This window comes from Athene noctua, chromosome Z (assembly GCF_965140245.1).
Source record: "Athene noctua chromosome Z, bAthNoc1.hap1.1, whole genome shotgun sequence".
Classification (NCBI taxonomy): domain Eukaryota; kingdom Metazoa; phylum Chordata; class Aves; order Strigiformes; family Strigidae; genus Athene; species Athene noctua.
The window spans coordinates 43,455,742-43,469,655 of NC_134077.1; the positions used below are offsets into that span (position 1 = coordinate 43,455,742).

Consider the following 13,914-nt stretch of genomic DNA (forward strand, 5'->3'; position numbering starts at 1 on the left):
TGAAGCTAATACTTTATTATTAGTTGAAAGAATCAGGTTTGTCTTCTCCAAAATATTAGTTGTGTCAAGCAGTATGATTTAATACTTGGATGTTAGGTGTTAGGCAGTTTAGTTTTTATTTTAAAGATGGATTGAAAACTATGTTAAAGTCTTAGTGAATTGCTCTTGTTGATTCTGAATCACCTTTGTATTTTAAAATGTGTGTTTTTATATATGTAGTGATACAAACATGTATGTACTGGGTCTTTATGCAGATTCTAGGGCAACAGATTAATGACTTCACCCTTCCTGATGTTAACCTGATTGGAGAGCATGCTGATGCTGCGGAGCTTGGGAGAATGCTTCAGCTTATTTTGGGATGTGCTGTGAATTGTGAACAGAAACAAGGTATTAAATTTTGAAAGCGCGTTTACTCCCAGGCAGTGAGTGAAAATGTGGCTAGCTGTGAAACTACTTAGGGGAAGAACTGTATTTCTTAGGCTGCTTTCAAGAGACGTTTTTTTTTTTTTTTCAGTGATAACATTATTTTGTCCTACAGATAATAACTGTTGTTTTGTTATAAGCTTCTCTAGTTTTGGAGTTTCAAACTGTGGAACTGGTTTTGCTTCCAACATACATATTTTTCTATTTTTGTTTGCTGAGATGAAAAGGCAGTCTACAAAGGAAAATCCTTGGGCCCACCCTTTAACGATTTATGACGTAGATCGGGATAGTTAAGAATCAAAACCTGTGATTGTTGAACTATTCTGTATGACTCTTGGTTTTAGGAATGCATTCCAGTCAGCATCTTACTACGGTATGGCCAAGAACCATCAGTATGACTGGGGGCTGGTCTGAAGATAAGTCTGATGTGATTTGGGATATTGTAGTTTCTGAGACTTTTGCCTGAGGTTGGCAAATAGGGAAAAGTAATGTTGGCAATCATGTCCTTCTGATCAGCAGCTGACGACCAAGCATGATACCTTAACAGTATCTAAAATACCACTTGAAACATCTGTTAGACAATTGCATCCCACTTCAGCAGTCACTGAAAGAGACTTCTGCTTCTCTTGACTCCTGGTACCAACTGTCTATCTGACCTGAACAAGTAGGGACCCATTCATTTTTCCTGCAGATGCCACAGAGGGTGTGATGAACAATGTAGATGCTTGTTGAAGTGTCCCAGATCTCATGCTCTAGACTTGCTTTGGGTCCAAGTGTGTCTTATTGTTACCCAGTTACCTTAAATTACACTTAATTCAAGCCAGGTTAAGGTAACAAAGCAACTACAAACGTTTATTCTTAACACTTAAACATGTCCCTATGCTTCCTGTTTTATGAAACACACGTGTGGGTAAATAAAACTATGTTTACTTATTTACATTAAACGCATCAAATATCTGTCTTTTCCTGGTTTACTCAGTTTGATTTCCTTTTTGACAAAATGGCAGCCAGGGTTTCAGACCTCTTGTCTTCCTTTTGCATAGTGCATCTTAGCTTTTATAGCTAGTTCCCCCTTTCCAGTTTTCTCACTTTAATTTCCACTTTAATTTCTCCCTCTGAAAGTATTTTTATTCTTTCCTTAATCAGGAGGCAGTCTGGCTATTCTATTAATAAAAATAGAGGTAATTTTCTTCCATGAGTACATAAATAACTCTGTTTTATTATGCTTCCTGTCCTCTGTTTTATGTAAAATTATCTGCCTTCCTTTTCATTACTATTTGGCATCCTCAAGTGGGAAGTATATCTTATTCCTATGTTTCTCTTTACCCTTTCAGTCTGGACATTAAAAATGTGCATGTGTGAACAGCCTAGTTTTATGTACTTCAAGGTGACTGATTCCCAGCATCTTCCTCTTGGACAAGTCATTAAAAGAGTACAGGTTGCCTGTAAAGGTGGTCATATGTGATGGGAAACCATATGATACTGGGCAAGTCATAAAATCCTTGACATGATCTAAATACCAGACTGTGTCCTCCTAACCACTGTATCATCCTACAAGGTACCTATTGTGTAGCTCACATCAACACATTGGTGAAGAATAAAGGAGAGGAGGGAACTTATTTATGATATATCATATATTTGTGATATATCACAGAAGAGGCAGAAACCAATAACAGATGTGAAAATGCCTTGAGATGAGGATGCTTTAGGAAGGCTGGACATTATTGTTAAACTGAGGGAAAATGACAACCTATGCATGGATCACGTACATGTATAGCCTGAACGGTTTGGGACCGAAGTGAGGAAGGGATTGTGAGATGCCAGAAGGTAAAAAATGGATTTGTATCTGAACAGACTTTTGATAAAGTCTTGTTGAGTATGTTGGGGTGGGACTTGACTGGTGATTATGCACTTCAGTGTCATCTGTGGCACCTCTAGTCATTTTGTAGGAAGGATGCAGCTTCTGATTTCGTGTTCATTGTGACTTGAATTTCAACAGTAACATTTCAGAATGCTCTTATTTTCAGAGTACATCCAGACCATAATGATGATGGAAGAATCGGTTCAACATGTTGTCATGACAGCCATTCAGGAGGTATGCTGGGATGCCCACACTGTGTTAAAGTTCAGCCTTTTAGTATTTTACAAAAGTATGCTATTTCCCACTTTGCAAAAACTTATTTGGAAGTAAAGAAAATGAAGGGCATGGATTTTTGCCATTTTACATTGAAAAATACCTTATATTTCCTTAGAAAAACAAACCACTACAGTTTGCTTCATGTCAAGGAACTCTTGTTGAATGTCCCACTTTTCTTTAAATCTAGAAGATTGAAACTTCTGGATATTTTTGATACTGGGTTCCCTTTCTTCTACCTTTCCCACCTCTAGCTCTTGAAGTGCACAAGACTGGTTTTATATGAGTAACCAAATGTTGTAGAATGTCTTCAGAATTTGTAACTTGAAACTGCAAAACTCCATGAACTGTAAATTATTTATTTTACTTGACAAATGAAAAGAAAGAAATAGATATCAGAGTATTCTTTTGCAACCTTAGATATATGAATAGGCTAATGAAGGTATTTGTGCTAATAATGTTTTTACAAGTTAGTAAGTATACTGCAGTGTATTTTGTAGAAGTGCTGTTCAGTAGTAAATTAAAACCACAGTGGACATTAAACTACAGTGTTAGTGACTGCTATAACCATAAAGCCCCTATGTGACTTCTTAGGAACACAAAGTGCCTTTAAGTGAAGTGCCTTTCAGTCTTCATAGATGGAGGTTTACTGCAGAACAGGCCACTAAGGAAAGCAGGAAATTGCTTGTAATCCCATTTCTTCTGAACCCGAACAAGTGGAACTGAATTCCACATTGCACTGTAGAGCAATATCAGTTTTCTGTAACATCTGAATAAAGAGATGTCAGTGAGCCTACAGGGACCCCATCCCCTGTTATCCCTTTGACCAATGCTGTATACACACAGTTGTACATCCTGTTGTCTGTGTGTGGATAGCTATCTATAACATTGCAGAGAGGACTTCTGAAATTAGCACTGAAAGAATCCTTATGCTAAATCATCTTCCAGTCAGTGCTACCAAATACCAGTTTGTCTGAGTTTTGGGAAGTTTTACTTTTGCGTTCTTTTTAACTGTAATCCAGTGTTTTGGTGGATTTTTCTAATGTCTATTATTTTTCTGTTTTTCTAAACCCAACTTTCAGCTTCACTTTATTCTGCACTGTCTTAAAATAGAAAACCTCTTATCCTCTCCCCTTCTGTTGAAAATATCCTGTTTGATTTTCATAAAAATCTCCTTCTTCATTTGATAAAATAGCCAGATCTGAAGCATCCCACAATTTTCAGCATTCAGTGAGTAGGCATTTCACTTGTTTAGTGTTTGTGTCCTTTTCCAGAGGTGGGGAGTAGAAATGGGGAGAAATCACAGAATGAGGGTCTGTTCTTCTGGAACAGATTTTTGAAATGCAGTGAATCAAAAAGCTTACTATTCAGGTACTGGTGCAGTTCTGAGTGATTTTAGTGCTACCTTCCAGGCTACTTAGAAATGCAAGGCATTCAGAACCAAATGAAGAGGATGTCAGGTGTTCAGTGAAGAGGTCACTGAAGAGGTTAGCGAAGAGGTTTGAGAGGGGGACCACCCTCCATTATTTCTCAATGCTCTTAGGAGTCTGGAGAGGTCCCAGTCAACTAGAAGCTGGCAAAGATTTCCCAGTTTTCAGGAAGGAAAAGAAGGAAGACTCTGGTAATTACAGGCCTGATAGCCTCCCTTCAGTCACTGGCAAAATCATGGAGCAAATTATTCTGGGAGTTATTGAAAAACACCTAGGAGACAATGCAGTCATTGGTCATAGTCATCACAGGTTCATGAGGGGAAAGTCCTGCTTAACCAACTTAATTTCCCTTTATAACAAGGTCACCCATCTACTTGACCAAGAGAAGGCCATAGATGTGTGTTTTTTGGATTTTAGCAAAGCATTTGATACCGTCTCTGTCAGTATCCTTCTGGACAATATGTTCTGCATACATTTAGACAAGTCCATAATACACTGGGTGAGCAATTTACTGTCGTGTCGGGCTCAAAGAGTCACAGTAAATGGACTTACAACAGGCTGACAGCCAGTCACCAGTGGGATTCCTCAGAGGTCAGTTTTAGGACTAGTGCTATTTAATGTTTTTACAAATGATCTGGATACAGGAATTATGTACATTAAGGAAGTTTGTTGATGATACTAAACTAGGAGGAGCTGTGGACTCTCTCAAGGGTAGAGTGGCCTTACAGGGAGATCTGGAGAGACTAAAGACCTGGGCAATCACCAACCACATGAAATCTAACAAAAGCAAGTGTCGGATTCTCCACCTGGAATGGGGTAATCCTGGGGGACAAGAGGCTGGAGAGCAGCCCTGTGGAGAGATCTTGGGGGTTTGGGTTGATGGCAAATTCAGTATGAGTCAACATTGTGCCCTGGCAGCCAAACAGGCCAACCATGTCCTGGGATGCATTTAACACAGCATAGCTAGCTGGTTAAGGGAGGTGATTGTCCCACTCTACACTGCACTGATGAGATCCCACCTCGAGTACTGTGTGCAGTTGGCCACTTCAACATAAGGACATTAAACTATTAGAGGGTGTCTGGAGGAGAGTGGCCAAGATGGTGAAAGGCCTTGAGGGCAAGATTTAGGTGGAGGGGCTGAGGTCACTTCGTTTGTTCAGCTTTGAGAAAGTCTACAACTTCCTGAAGGGGGAGCAGTGGAGGCAGAGGTGCTGATCTCCTCTCTTTCATGATCCGTGACAGTACACGGGGAAATGGAATGAAGCTGCATCAGGGGAAGTTCAGATTGGACATTGGAAAAGGTTCTTTACTGTGGGGGTGGTTGGTCACTGGAACAGGCTTCATGGCACTAAGCTCGTCAGAGTTAAAAGTTGTGTCTGGACAATGCTTTTAGTCATATGGTTTAGTTTTAGGTAGTCCTCTAAGGAGCAGGGAGTTGTACTCGGTGATCCTCATGGGCACTTTCCAACTTGAGATATTCTATGATTCTAACAAGTTTAGATCCAGAAAGCCTTTTCAGAGTTGAACTTGCACTCTGTGTCTTTGGAGGGGTGAAACTTCACTGGTTTAAGGAGGTTTTTCTATTTCTTGGGCTTGGACTAGCTCTCACAATCCAAGTGACTTGGACTAAGCAATGTGTAGGAGACACCAAAATAAAGTGCCTAGGAAAGTAGCTATATATGCATATTTGAAAAGTTGGTATGTCACCTAATCCAAACATTTCAAAGCATTTGACATGCACGTGCTCTTTCTTCAAAATTAGGTATGTAAAAAGATATCTCTAAGCTTTACTGATGTATTATGTATTCATCTTTGTTTCAGCAAAGCACATATAACTCTTTTCTGGTGATACTTTTGTTTTCATAAATCATCTTACTCATGAAAATATTTCATGAGGCACAGTATAACAAGTTTCTGCTCTGTTTTTTGCATGAAGAAGCTGATTTTTAAATGGAAGAAGGAACATTTTATGTGTCAAATTTTATTTGGTTATTTCAAATTTTTTGATCACTTATGAATTTTCAGCATTTCCTTTCTTCATTTATTAGTTTAAAATAAAATATTAATAACAAGATATGCCTCATGCTCCATAAAGATTTTATAAATTGAGCAGTGCTTTTCTGTTATTTTTTTTTCAGTGCAGTCAAATTGACCTGGTGTGTTGTCACCATGTAGACTCTCAGATTCTAATCTGCAGATATGCATTTCTAAATGCAAGCTGTGCACAAGATAGAGGAAGAGCAAGAATGATATAGTTATCAAAAATATTGCAAAAAATATTACATATAAATTATGTATTGTATTATATATTCTGTCATATATACACCTATATTCTGGTTATAATTTGTTGTTACTTGCAATTAATATATTGCTATGTATAATGGAACATGTTTTTAATTTCATAATTTGCAGATTTTTTTAAAGGCCAAAATCTTTCCTTACAGAAATATTTTTGGCCATTACGTATTTCTCTTTCCTTTCCTTTCCTTGACATCCTTTGGAAAATTGGCTGTCATTTTCCTAAGTCTTTATTTTGAGCAGCCAAGTTCATTATTGATGAAAGTGGTAGCTGGGGAAATTGTTTGCCTTTGCTCTTTAGAACATCTGTAAACTTGATCAATTAGCAAGTGTCTGTTCAGATCAGGTTGAGAGCCTCACAGAAAAGTCTTAACCACAAAATACTTTAGGTAATGTCAAAACTTGCTTGAGGAACATAGCAAAAGGTACTTTCTAACTGTATTAATACCAACTGTGTTACCTTCACAAGGTAGAAACTGTTTGATTTTGTTTGTTTGTTTGTTTGTTTGTTTTTTCCCCTGTACTTTGTCCTGACTGTTTAAAGGTTCATATTATCTGAAGTAAAAGTGGGTTTTGAATAGCTAGGAAATGATAGAAAAATACTTCTTTGGGTCTGTCAGCAGTACTGAAGGAAGAAGGGTACACACCATTAAAGGGTACACAGTGTCATTCATAGCCTTGACTCTTAAAAAGCAAACAAAGAAAAAGATGTTTTAAAAAAGGAAAACAACCTTTTGAATACAGAAGCTGGATTTTGACATTGATTCATGGGCATTTTAGATGAGCTTGTACAACATTAGCAACTTCTAGAAGCAGCATTTCAGATAAAGCAAATGCTTTGAACTTTTAACATCATCAACTAAGTGGTGCAGCTGCATTTGCAAAATCATGCAAATCATGTGTAGGGAAAAAAAAACATTCATAAAATCTGCATGCATGAATAACCTGAATTATGACAGTTTTACCCCTTACCTAATCTTTATGTATCCATGACAACACAGCTTGTTCACATTTTACAATCAAAGCGGTTAAAAAGTGATGTTTTGCTAATATAAAATTAGCAGATCTACAAGTATTTTTTAAAGACATTGTACCACAGCTATGAGCATGCAAATATATACATGTAAAGGATTAACAGGAACTGACAACTGCTGCTAATAAAACTACACAAAGAATTATAAAAATTGTCATGTTGTTGAGGTTATTGTACCATTTAAAATCCAGACTAGCCTCTTCACCACAGAATAAGCATGGCATTTTGATTATTTGAACAAATACTTGTGCTACTTCAGGTCTTCATTCTAAATGTGCAAAATAAACAAGAAAAAGAGCAAGGAAGTAAATGCTAATTGCTTTCTTTTTCACTGTGGGAAGCTCTTAAGCAGACTTTTCTGTCTACTGTACAGCCCTGATGCAATTGCTTGATCTTGCAGGCTGCTTTTTAAATTTTCCTTTTTATAATTAATTTACTTGTAACATCTCCGCACATCATAATCTATTAAAGTTACATGTGAAAATAGATGATAATACTATACTTAAGCTAAATTGTCAGCTTAGAGCTGAAAGACAGTTCCAGTGATGCAAAATTGTGAAGGCAGACCTTTATATCCACCTGCAGTTTGCTTCTGAAGAAATGAAAGATAGCAGCTGTGGAGGGAGAATGAGAGGGCCACTTCTGCTTTTTGTTGTCTTGAGTCAGCCAGTTGAAATGTAAATGAAATAATTTGGCACTTTAAACTCAAAAGTATTGTAATTGACCCATACCTCTCAAGACCATGTCTTCTAATATCACACGTCTGGATTGCATGTGAAGCACTGAAACTACACCAGTATTTCAGGAATTTGTCTGAACGTGAGCTTGTAAGTAAAGGAGATATAGCAGAACACAGTAAGGCACTTTGCCTTAAAAATTAATAATAACCTACTAGTATCATCAGATTAGTATTTAATGTGCAGGTAACTGATGAAGTGAGCATTTTGAAGCGCTAAACTTCAGTAGAATCAAAGAATGCCAGTTGACAAGAAAGTGAAGAGTAGGGTAAACTAGGCAAGTCTGTTACCTTATATTTTTGAGGTGGTTGGAAGGTGTAGTGTGTTTTAAGTTGACGTACATATCTGTATGAAATCCTAAAACACATCATTTGTTAAACCATTTCTTGAACTTTTCAGGAGGTCTTACTAAAGAGAGAGAAGTTTGAATATATGGGTGGAGTTGTACCCTATTAGCTGTGCTGTTTATAGTGAAGTGTTTGCTATTAAGCGCAGAGCAACTGGGTAGAGGCAAGCCAGAAGCAGAGTGATGTATACCATTTTTCTCTCTAGTATGTGAGGAGGTGTGTAAGGTAAAGATGGAGGCACTCCTTCACCCTGATAGCTCTGCCTTTTAACCCCACTTCTTAACTTCAGTTTATTTGTAACTGATGATCAGAAGTTAGATTCCTGTATTACTTGTGAGTAATCAACAATCTTATCTTGTTCCTTGTCTGGCCGTGCTATGCAGCACAATCCCTTAGATTTCTTCTTTAGCATCCCTACCATACCACAGGCCCTAAGATTGCAAGACGCTTCTTGTTGTGTTATGTCAGTCATCTGCTCTTATGTCAGTGGCTTTTGCTGGTAGTGCCTTATATACATTTCCCATGACATTCCTGATGTGTCCTGTGGAGTTAAATTCACAAATTCTGTGTGGTGTTCACGCAACACCCACATCATGTATCTCCACCACCTAATCCTTCTCCAGTTAATGGCCTCTTTTCTGGAAATTTCTGCAAAGGGTTCTCAAGGTGAGGAAATTTTTGGGAGATATGGCAAAACCCCTTGAAGAATAAAGGTATTATGTTAATGGCCTCGTCCTGTGTCCTTTATGGTAATCCCCAGAAAGCAGAAACACCACAGTGACCTCTAGTGAGCTGTGCAGCCTCTTGTATTCCTCCTACGGTAAGTCTTGGGCAGGCCTCTTAAGCTGGGTTTCTGAAGAGGAAGTTGTGCTAGGACCACAAAGGAGTGGTGGCTGCCAAGGACATACAGTTTTACACCCTTGTAGATTGCATGCAGGCTGGGACCTGCCAGTTGGAAAGTACTGGCTTAGTGGATGGAACTTACTTAGTGTCTGAAGTGTGTTTGAACAGTATTGTGTGATACAGAATAGGGAGAAGACTTCAGTATTTGGTTAATATGGATGTTCCTGTTAGTCATCTGGAAAAGTATTTATGCAGAAGCTAGGGAAATGGAGTAATTGAAACTTGTATAAACATCACAGGGCAGAGAGGGATTAGAAATTGTTTTGGATGACAAAACAATAATCAGATTAGAAAACATGGCCCTAAATTAAATATCAGTTTGTAGTGCTACTCTATATGGTAATAAAAATGACACATGGCTTCATTTTTCAGGTGACAGCTCTGAGTCCATGGACTTTCTAATTACTGTTACAGAGAACCTGGACTTCGTGGAATGCTTCATTTCAGAGTAGTTTGTCACTAAAGATGTAGACAAAATGGAAGGAATTCAGCAGTTAGCAACAAACACCATCAAGGTCTGAGGAGGACTTTTGAGGACAGATAGATGAGTTTAAGCATTGTATGCAGCTAAATCACAATTAAGGAGATGGGGAAAGGAAGAGAAACATAAGTGTATAAATGTTTGAAAGATGTAAACGTCAAACGGATTTTTGTCTTGTGAACAGTGGTGTAAACAGAAAGAGTGGAGAAGAAATGAAAGCTCTGTGCTGTGTATTTTTAGGACCTTTGCCAATGAAAAGTAATGCAAAAGACCTGATTTCTGGAAGAAATAAAGGAAGCCCTGTTTCTGGAGACAGTAACCAGGCTGGACAGGATGCCTTAGGAAAGAAATCTTGTCCTGATTTTGGTTGGGATATGGCCTTTTTGATTGTAACTTCGATGAATCGTGTTATTGGAGAACTTATAAAACGTTTTGTGTTGGACAGACTTACAGAAACCATCAGTGTGGTTCTGTAATGCTGCCTTTTGAATTAGTTACAGCATGTTTTGTATTTGGAAGACTGTTCCTTTTTGTGTCTGACAGCCTTCAGTAAACACACCTTAGTATGGTGCTGGAGGTAGTTGGGAGGAGGTCTTTGGGCTACAACTTCTGTTACCTTTGATTTAACTTTTAACTACCTGTATAGCTGATCAGTGGGTTACTGAAAGAAAACTTACTTTCTCATTAACACTTTGTCTTTTAGCAAGCACATCAATCAATTTGAGGGGCTTGTTGTTTGTTTGTTTGTTTTTAAAAATCACGGCTAAAGGTAATGTTTCCATGACTAAACCACTACCAGCCATTCCTTCAATGAAATAGGTTAGTATACAAGGAATTGTAATACTCATTGCAGGAATATCTCTAAAAACTTGCTTTTTAAATTTGTAAATTACAGACAACTCGAGTGGAAATTTTGGTCATCTTTCTTTTGCACAATTAGCTGCGATAGAGATGTTCCCAACTTTAGTTAAATAAATAAATTGATATGAAATTCCAGGTGACCAAAAAATAAAAACCACTGGTGGAGAAGAATTAAAGACAGGTCTTGCATGGTGTGTTGATAGCTACCATCCACTGTCACTTCAGTAAAATGTTTAGCAGAGTGTACTGTAGGTTTCATCATAGATAAAGAATGTGCATTTTTAGAAGAAAAAAACATGATGTAAGGTTTCTTTTATAGTGCTTTAAATACTATACATTCTGAAGATTTCTTTCTGTAATTGTTTGTGAATGTCATATATAAAAATGAAGTTTAAAATTTCTGAATGAAGTCAGATTAAAGCTACCAAAAGTTAAAATCAGCTGGATATTTCACTGAAGCTTACTTTTTAATATGAAAGTAAATCCTTGCTATTTCTAATCCAGTGTAATCTAATTGCAGTTGATGAGTAAAGAGTCTCCGGTCTCTGTTGGAAATGATGCTTACGTTGACCTTGATCGTCAGGTACCTAAGCCTAGATGTTTCTTTTCTGTCAATCATAGCACATGGGTGGCCAATCATTTTGCTTTATTAAGTCTGTCTTTTTTTCTTCAGTCACAAAGGGATTTTATGGGATAATCAGATAATGAATGCAAAACTAAATTTCAGTATTTCAAGACCTTTTGCTTTATAAATTGGTTTTATCCATTTTGTGTATTTAAAGGAGAGTAAAAAGTCAGTTTGGAAAACAGGTTTAGCTGTATGACATAGTATAGCAAAACTGCAGACAGGTGCAAATCTTTGGGTATTGAGAAAGAAAGATAAAAACCTGTGTAGTATTTGAATAAAACTTTTTTGCCAGTTCCTACTTCCAAAGTCAGTTTTCTTAAAAAAAAAAGGTAGGTGTGGCTCAGAAATCCTTAAAGCAGACCTGTTACAGTATGTAAGAGAATGTTCCAAAACTAATCCTTCCCTGTCTATTTAAAGAATATGCAAAACCAGTTTGTTTTTTACTAGCTTAACCTCATGCTAACACTGTCCTAGTTCCTATTTTTTTTTCTAATTGAGAAGATGTGTAGTATAGTGGCGTTCCCTGTGTTCATCATTCTTTCTCTGCAGAAGTATGTAAATTCTGGCAGATAGAATTAATTTTTGTATGTCAGCGGGCCCTTGAGAATTAAGCTTGAAAAAAAAGATATGATGATGCTGTTTGAGAAAGTCTATATAAAATTAATCATATATAATAATCTCTATATACATAATATGCATGCACCAGTTTTAACGGACCAGTTTTCTTGTAGCTGTGTATTTATGTTATCTTAACTGCATTCATATGCAAGCTTGCAAGACACATATCTTTGAACATAAAGCCTTTGAAGGGAAGTATCTGGATATTTCCCACTGCTTACAAGATTAAGTGCCCATTTTCAGAGGGGTAGACTTCTCCCTCACCATGTTGTATTTCTGTTGTGCAGTAAGAGTAGCTTCCAGTGACTAGAGAAACTTTACCCTAATTGTCCATTCCCTGCATTCCACCTTGCAGTCCTTTCTGTATTTTAAAAGTAGGTTGAAAACTGAAATTATGCACTCTTGGATCTGTAAAGAAAAGTGGTATTCGCAACTTTTTAGTGTACAGAGTTGATGAGTTCTTGAGACCCAAATTCTCCAGGTGTTTTTGACTCAATTCATAGAATAGATGTGATAATTCTGTAAGAGTTATCTATGTAATCAGATAATTTTTGTAAGACCAAATATTACATAAAGGTATGTTTACTTTTTACTGTCGCACAAACTGAACAGTAATAATATCTCCTTCTTTGTAAGAGCAGAATTGCCTCAGTTTTCCAAAAATTTAATATATTACCGAAGTGTAAAAATAATTTTGCAGTCATGTAGTTCAGAATATTTAGACACTTTACATAGAATGATGAAACTATAAATGTTTGTTGTTTATGGTAGCTGAAGAAGACTACAGAAGAATTAAATGAAGCACTAGCAACAAAGGAAGAAATTGCCCAGAGATGTCACGAGTTAGATATGCAGGTAGGTGTGCTATATTGTACATATTAACTTTGCAGTGGGAAAGAGATATGTTAATTTTTAGGCAGATGAAAACAGTAAGTATAGTGTGGAAACATAAATTTTTAGAAGGGAGATGAAAATTGCGCAGTAATAACTTCTGCTCACAGAGAGAATGTAATTGTTTTCTTATCTTGATGCAATGTTGCTAGTATTAAGATGATTCATAACTTTTTTTGATTCAGACAGGAAAGGGTTCAGCTGTGTGGTTCAACTCCTGCATTAGAAAACTAATAGAGGTTGTGCTGTTCTGACAGTTTCAGTTAAGAGTTAAATCGCAGTTAGAAGTTACTGTAGTCTATCAGCTGTGTATGGATTTAGACTAAGTCTTAATGTAAATCATGCATAACTCATCTGGAAGACAGGAGGAGTGTAAAGTGGGAGTCCTGAAAGGCATTGACATTGCAGTCCTGCTTTGGAGTATAATTCAGGCTTTTGCCAAGCAGTTCAGTAACTGTTAGAATTAATGAAGCTGATTTGTGTGTCATGGTTGATTTGCTGTATTTGATGATTCAAGCTCATAATGAAACACTTCTGTTGAGATGTTCACATTCTCTCTCTTCCCCTCCTCCTCCTGCATGCTAATTCTATACTATTTAATGATATATGAAGCAATGCTTCAGCTGTTTTTGAGTTGCAACACTTTGGGTTCTTTGCGCTGCTGCCTGTTTTCACAGCATTGGCAGAAATCATTGGGACTGTGTTCCTGTTTCAGGTCTTCTTGCAGTTGGCCACTGGATTAAAAAACAAATCTAGGAAGGGCACAGTTGTCCCTTGCATACCCAGACTTGGATATTCTCTATGATTGATAGGCATTATTTCTATTGGAAATCAATTTTAAAAGCTTTATTGTGGAGGGCTAGTTATACTTGTTTGTTGGGAAATGCCCTGTTTCAGCTAGGATAGGGTTACATTTCCCCAGCAGAGAGGGGGAAGAGATCTCCAAGTGGGTTGTTCATACCATGCTGAGGTCAGGTCCGGGCACGGGAGTGTAGGAACTTTTTCCTTTGTGGCTTTGGTTGCAGGGAGCACGGGGCTCTCTGTAACCATTGCAGTATTTCTCTGTATATTTTTTGTCTTGTTTACTGTTATTACTGTTTATTGTTGTTATCATTGGTACTGTTGTTGTT

At 37.3% G+C, this 13,914-nt stretch overlaps 1 protein-coding gene across 2 annotated transcripts in view; it reads left to right on the top strand.

The window, feature by feature from the left end:
- HOOK3 (hook microtubule tethering protein 3) overlaps positions 1-13,914 on the top strand; it is a 94,209-nt gene that overhangs the window by 37,124 nt on the left and 43,171 nt on the right. For both annotated transcript variants that reach the window (XM_074931840.1, XM_074931841.1), the window contains exons 5-8: positions 255-387; positions 2,451-2,518; positions 11,168-11,230; positions 12,665-12,748. In XM_074931840.1, the coding sequence (XP_074787941.1) occupies positions 255-387; positions 2,451-2,518; positions 11,168-11,230; positions 12,665-12,748 (348 nt within the window). The remainder of the gene's footprint in view (positions 1-254; positions 388-2,450; positions 2,519-11,167; positions 11,231-12,664; positions 12,749-13,914) is intronic.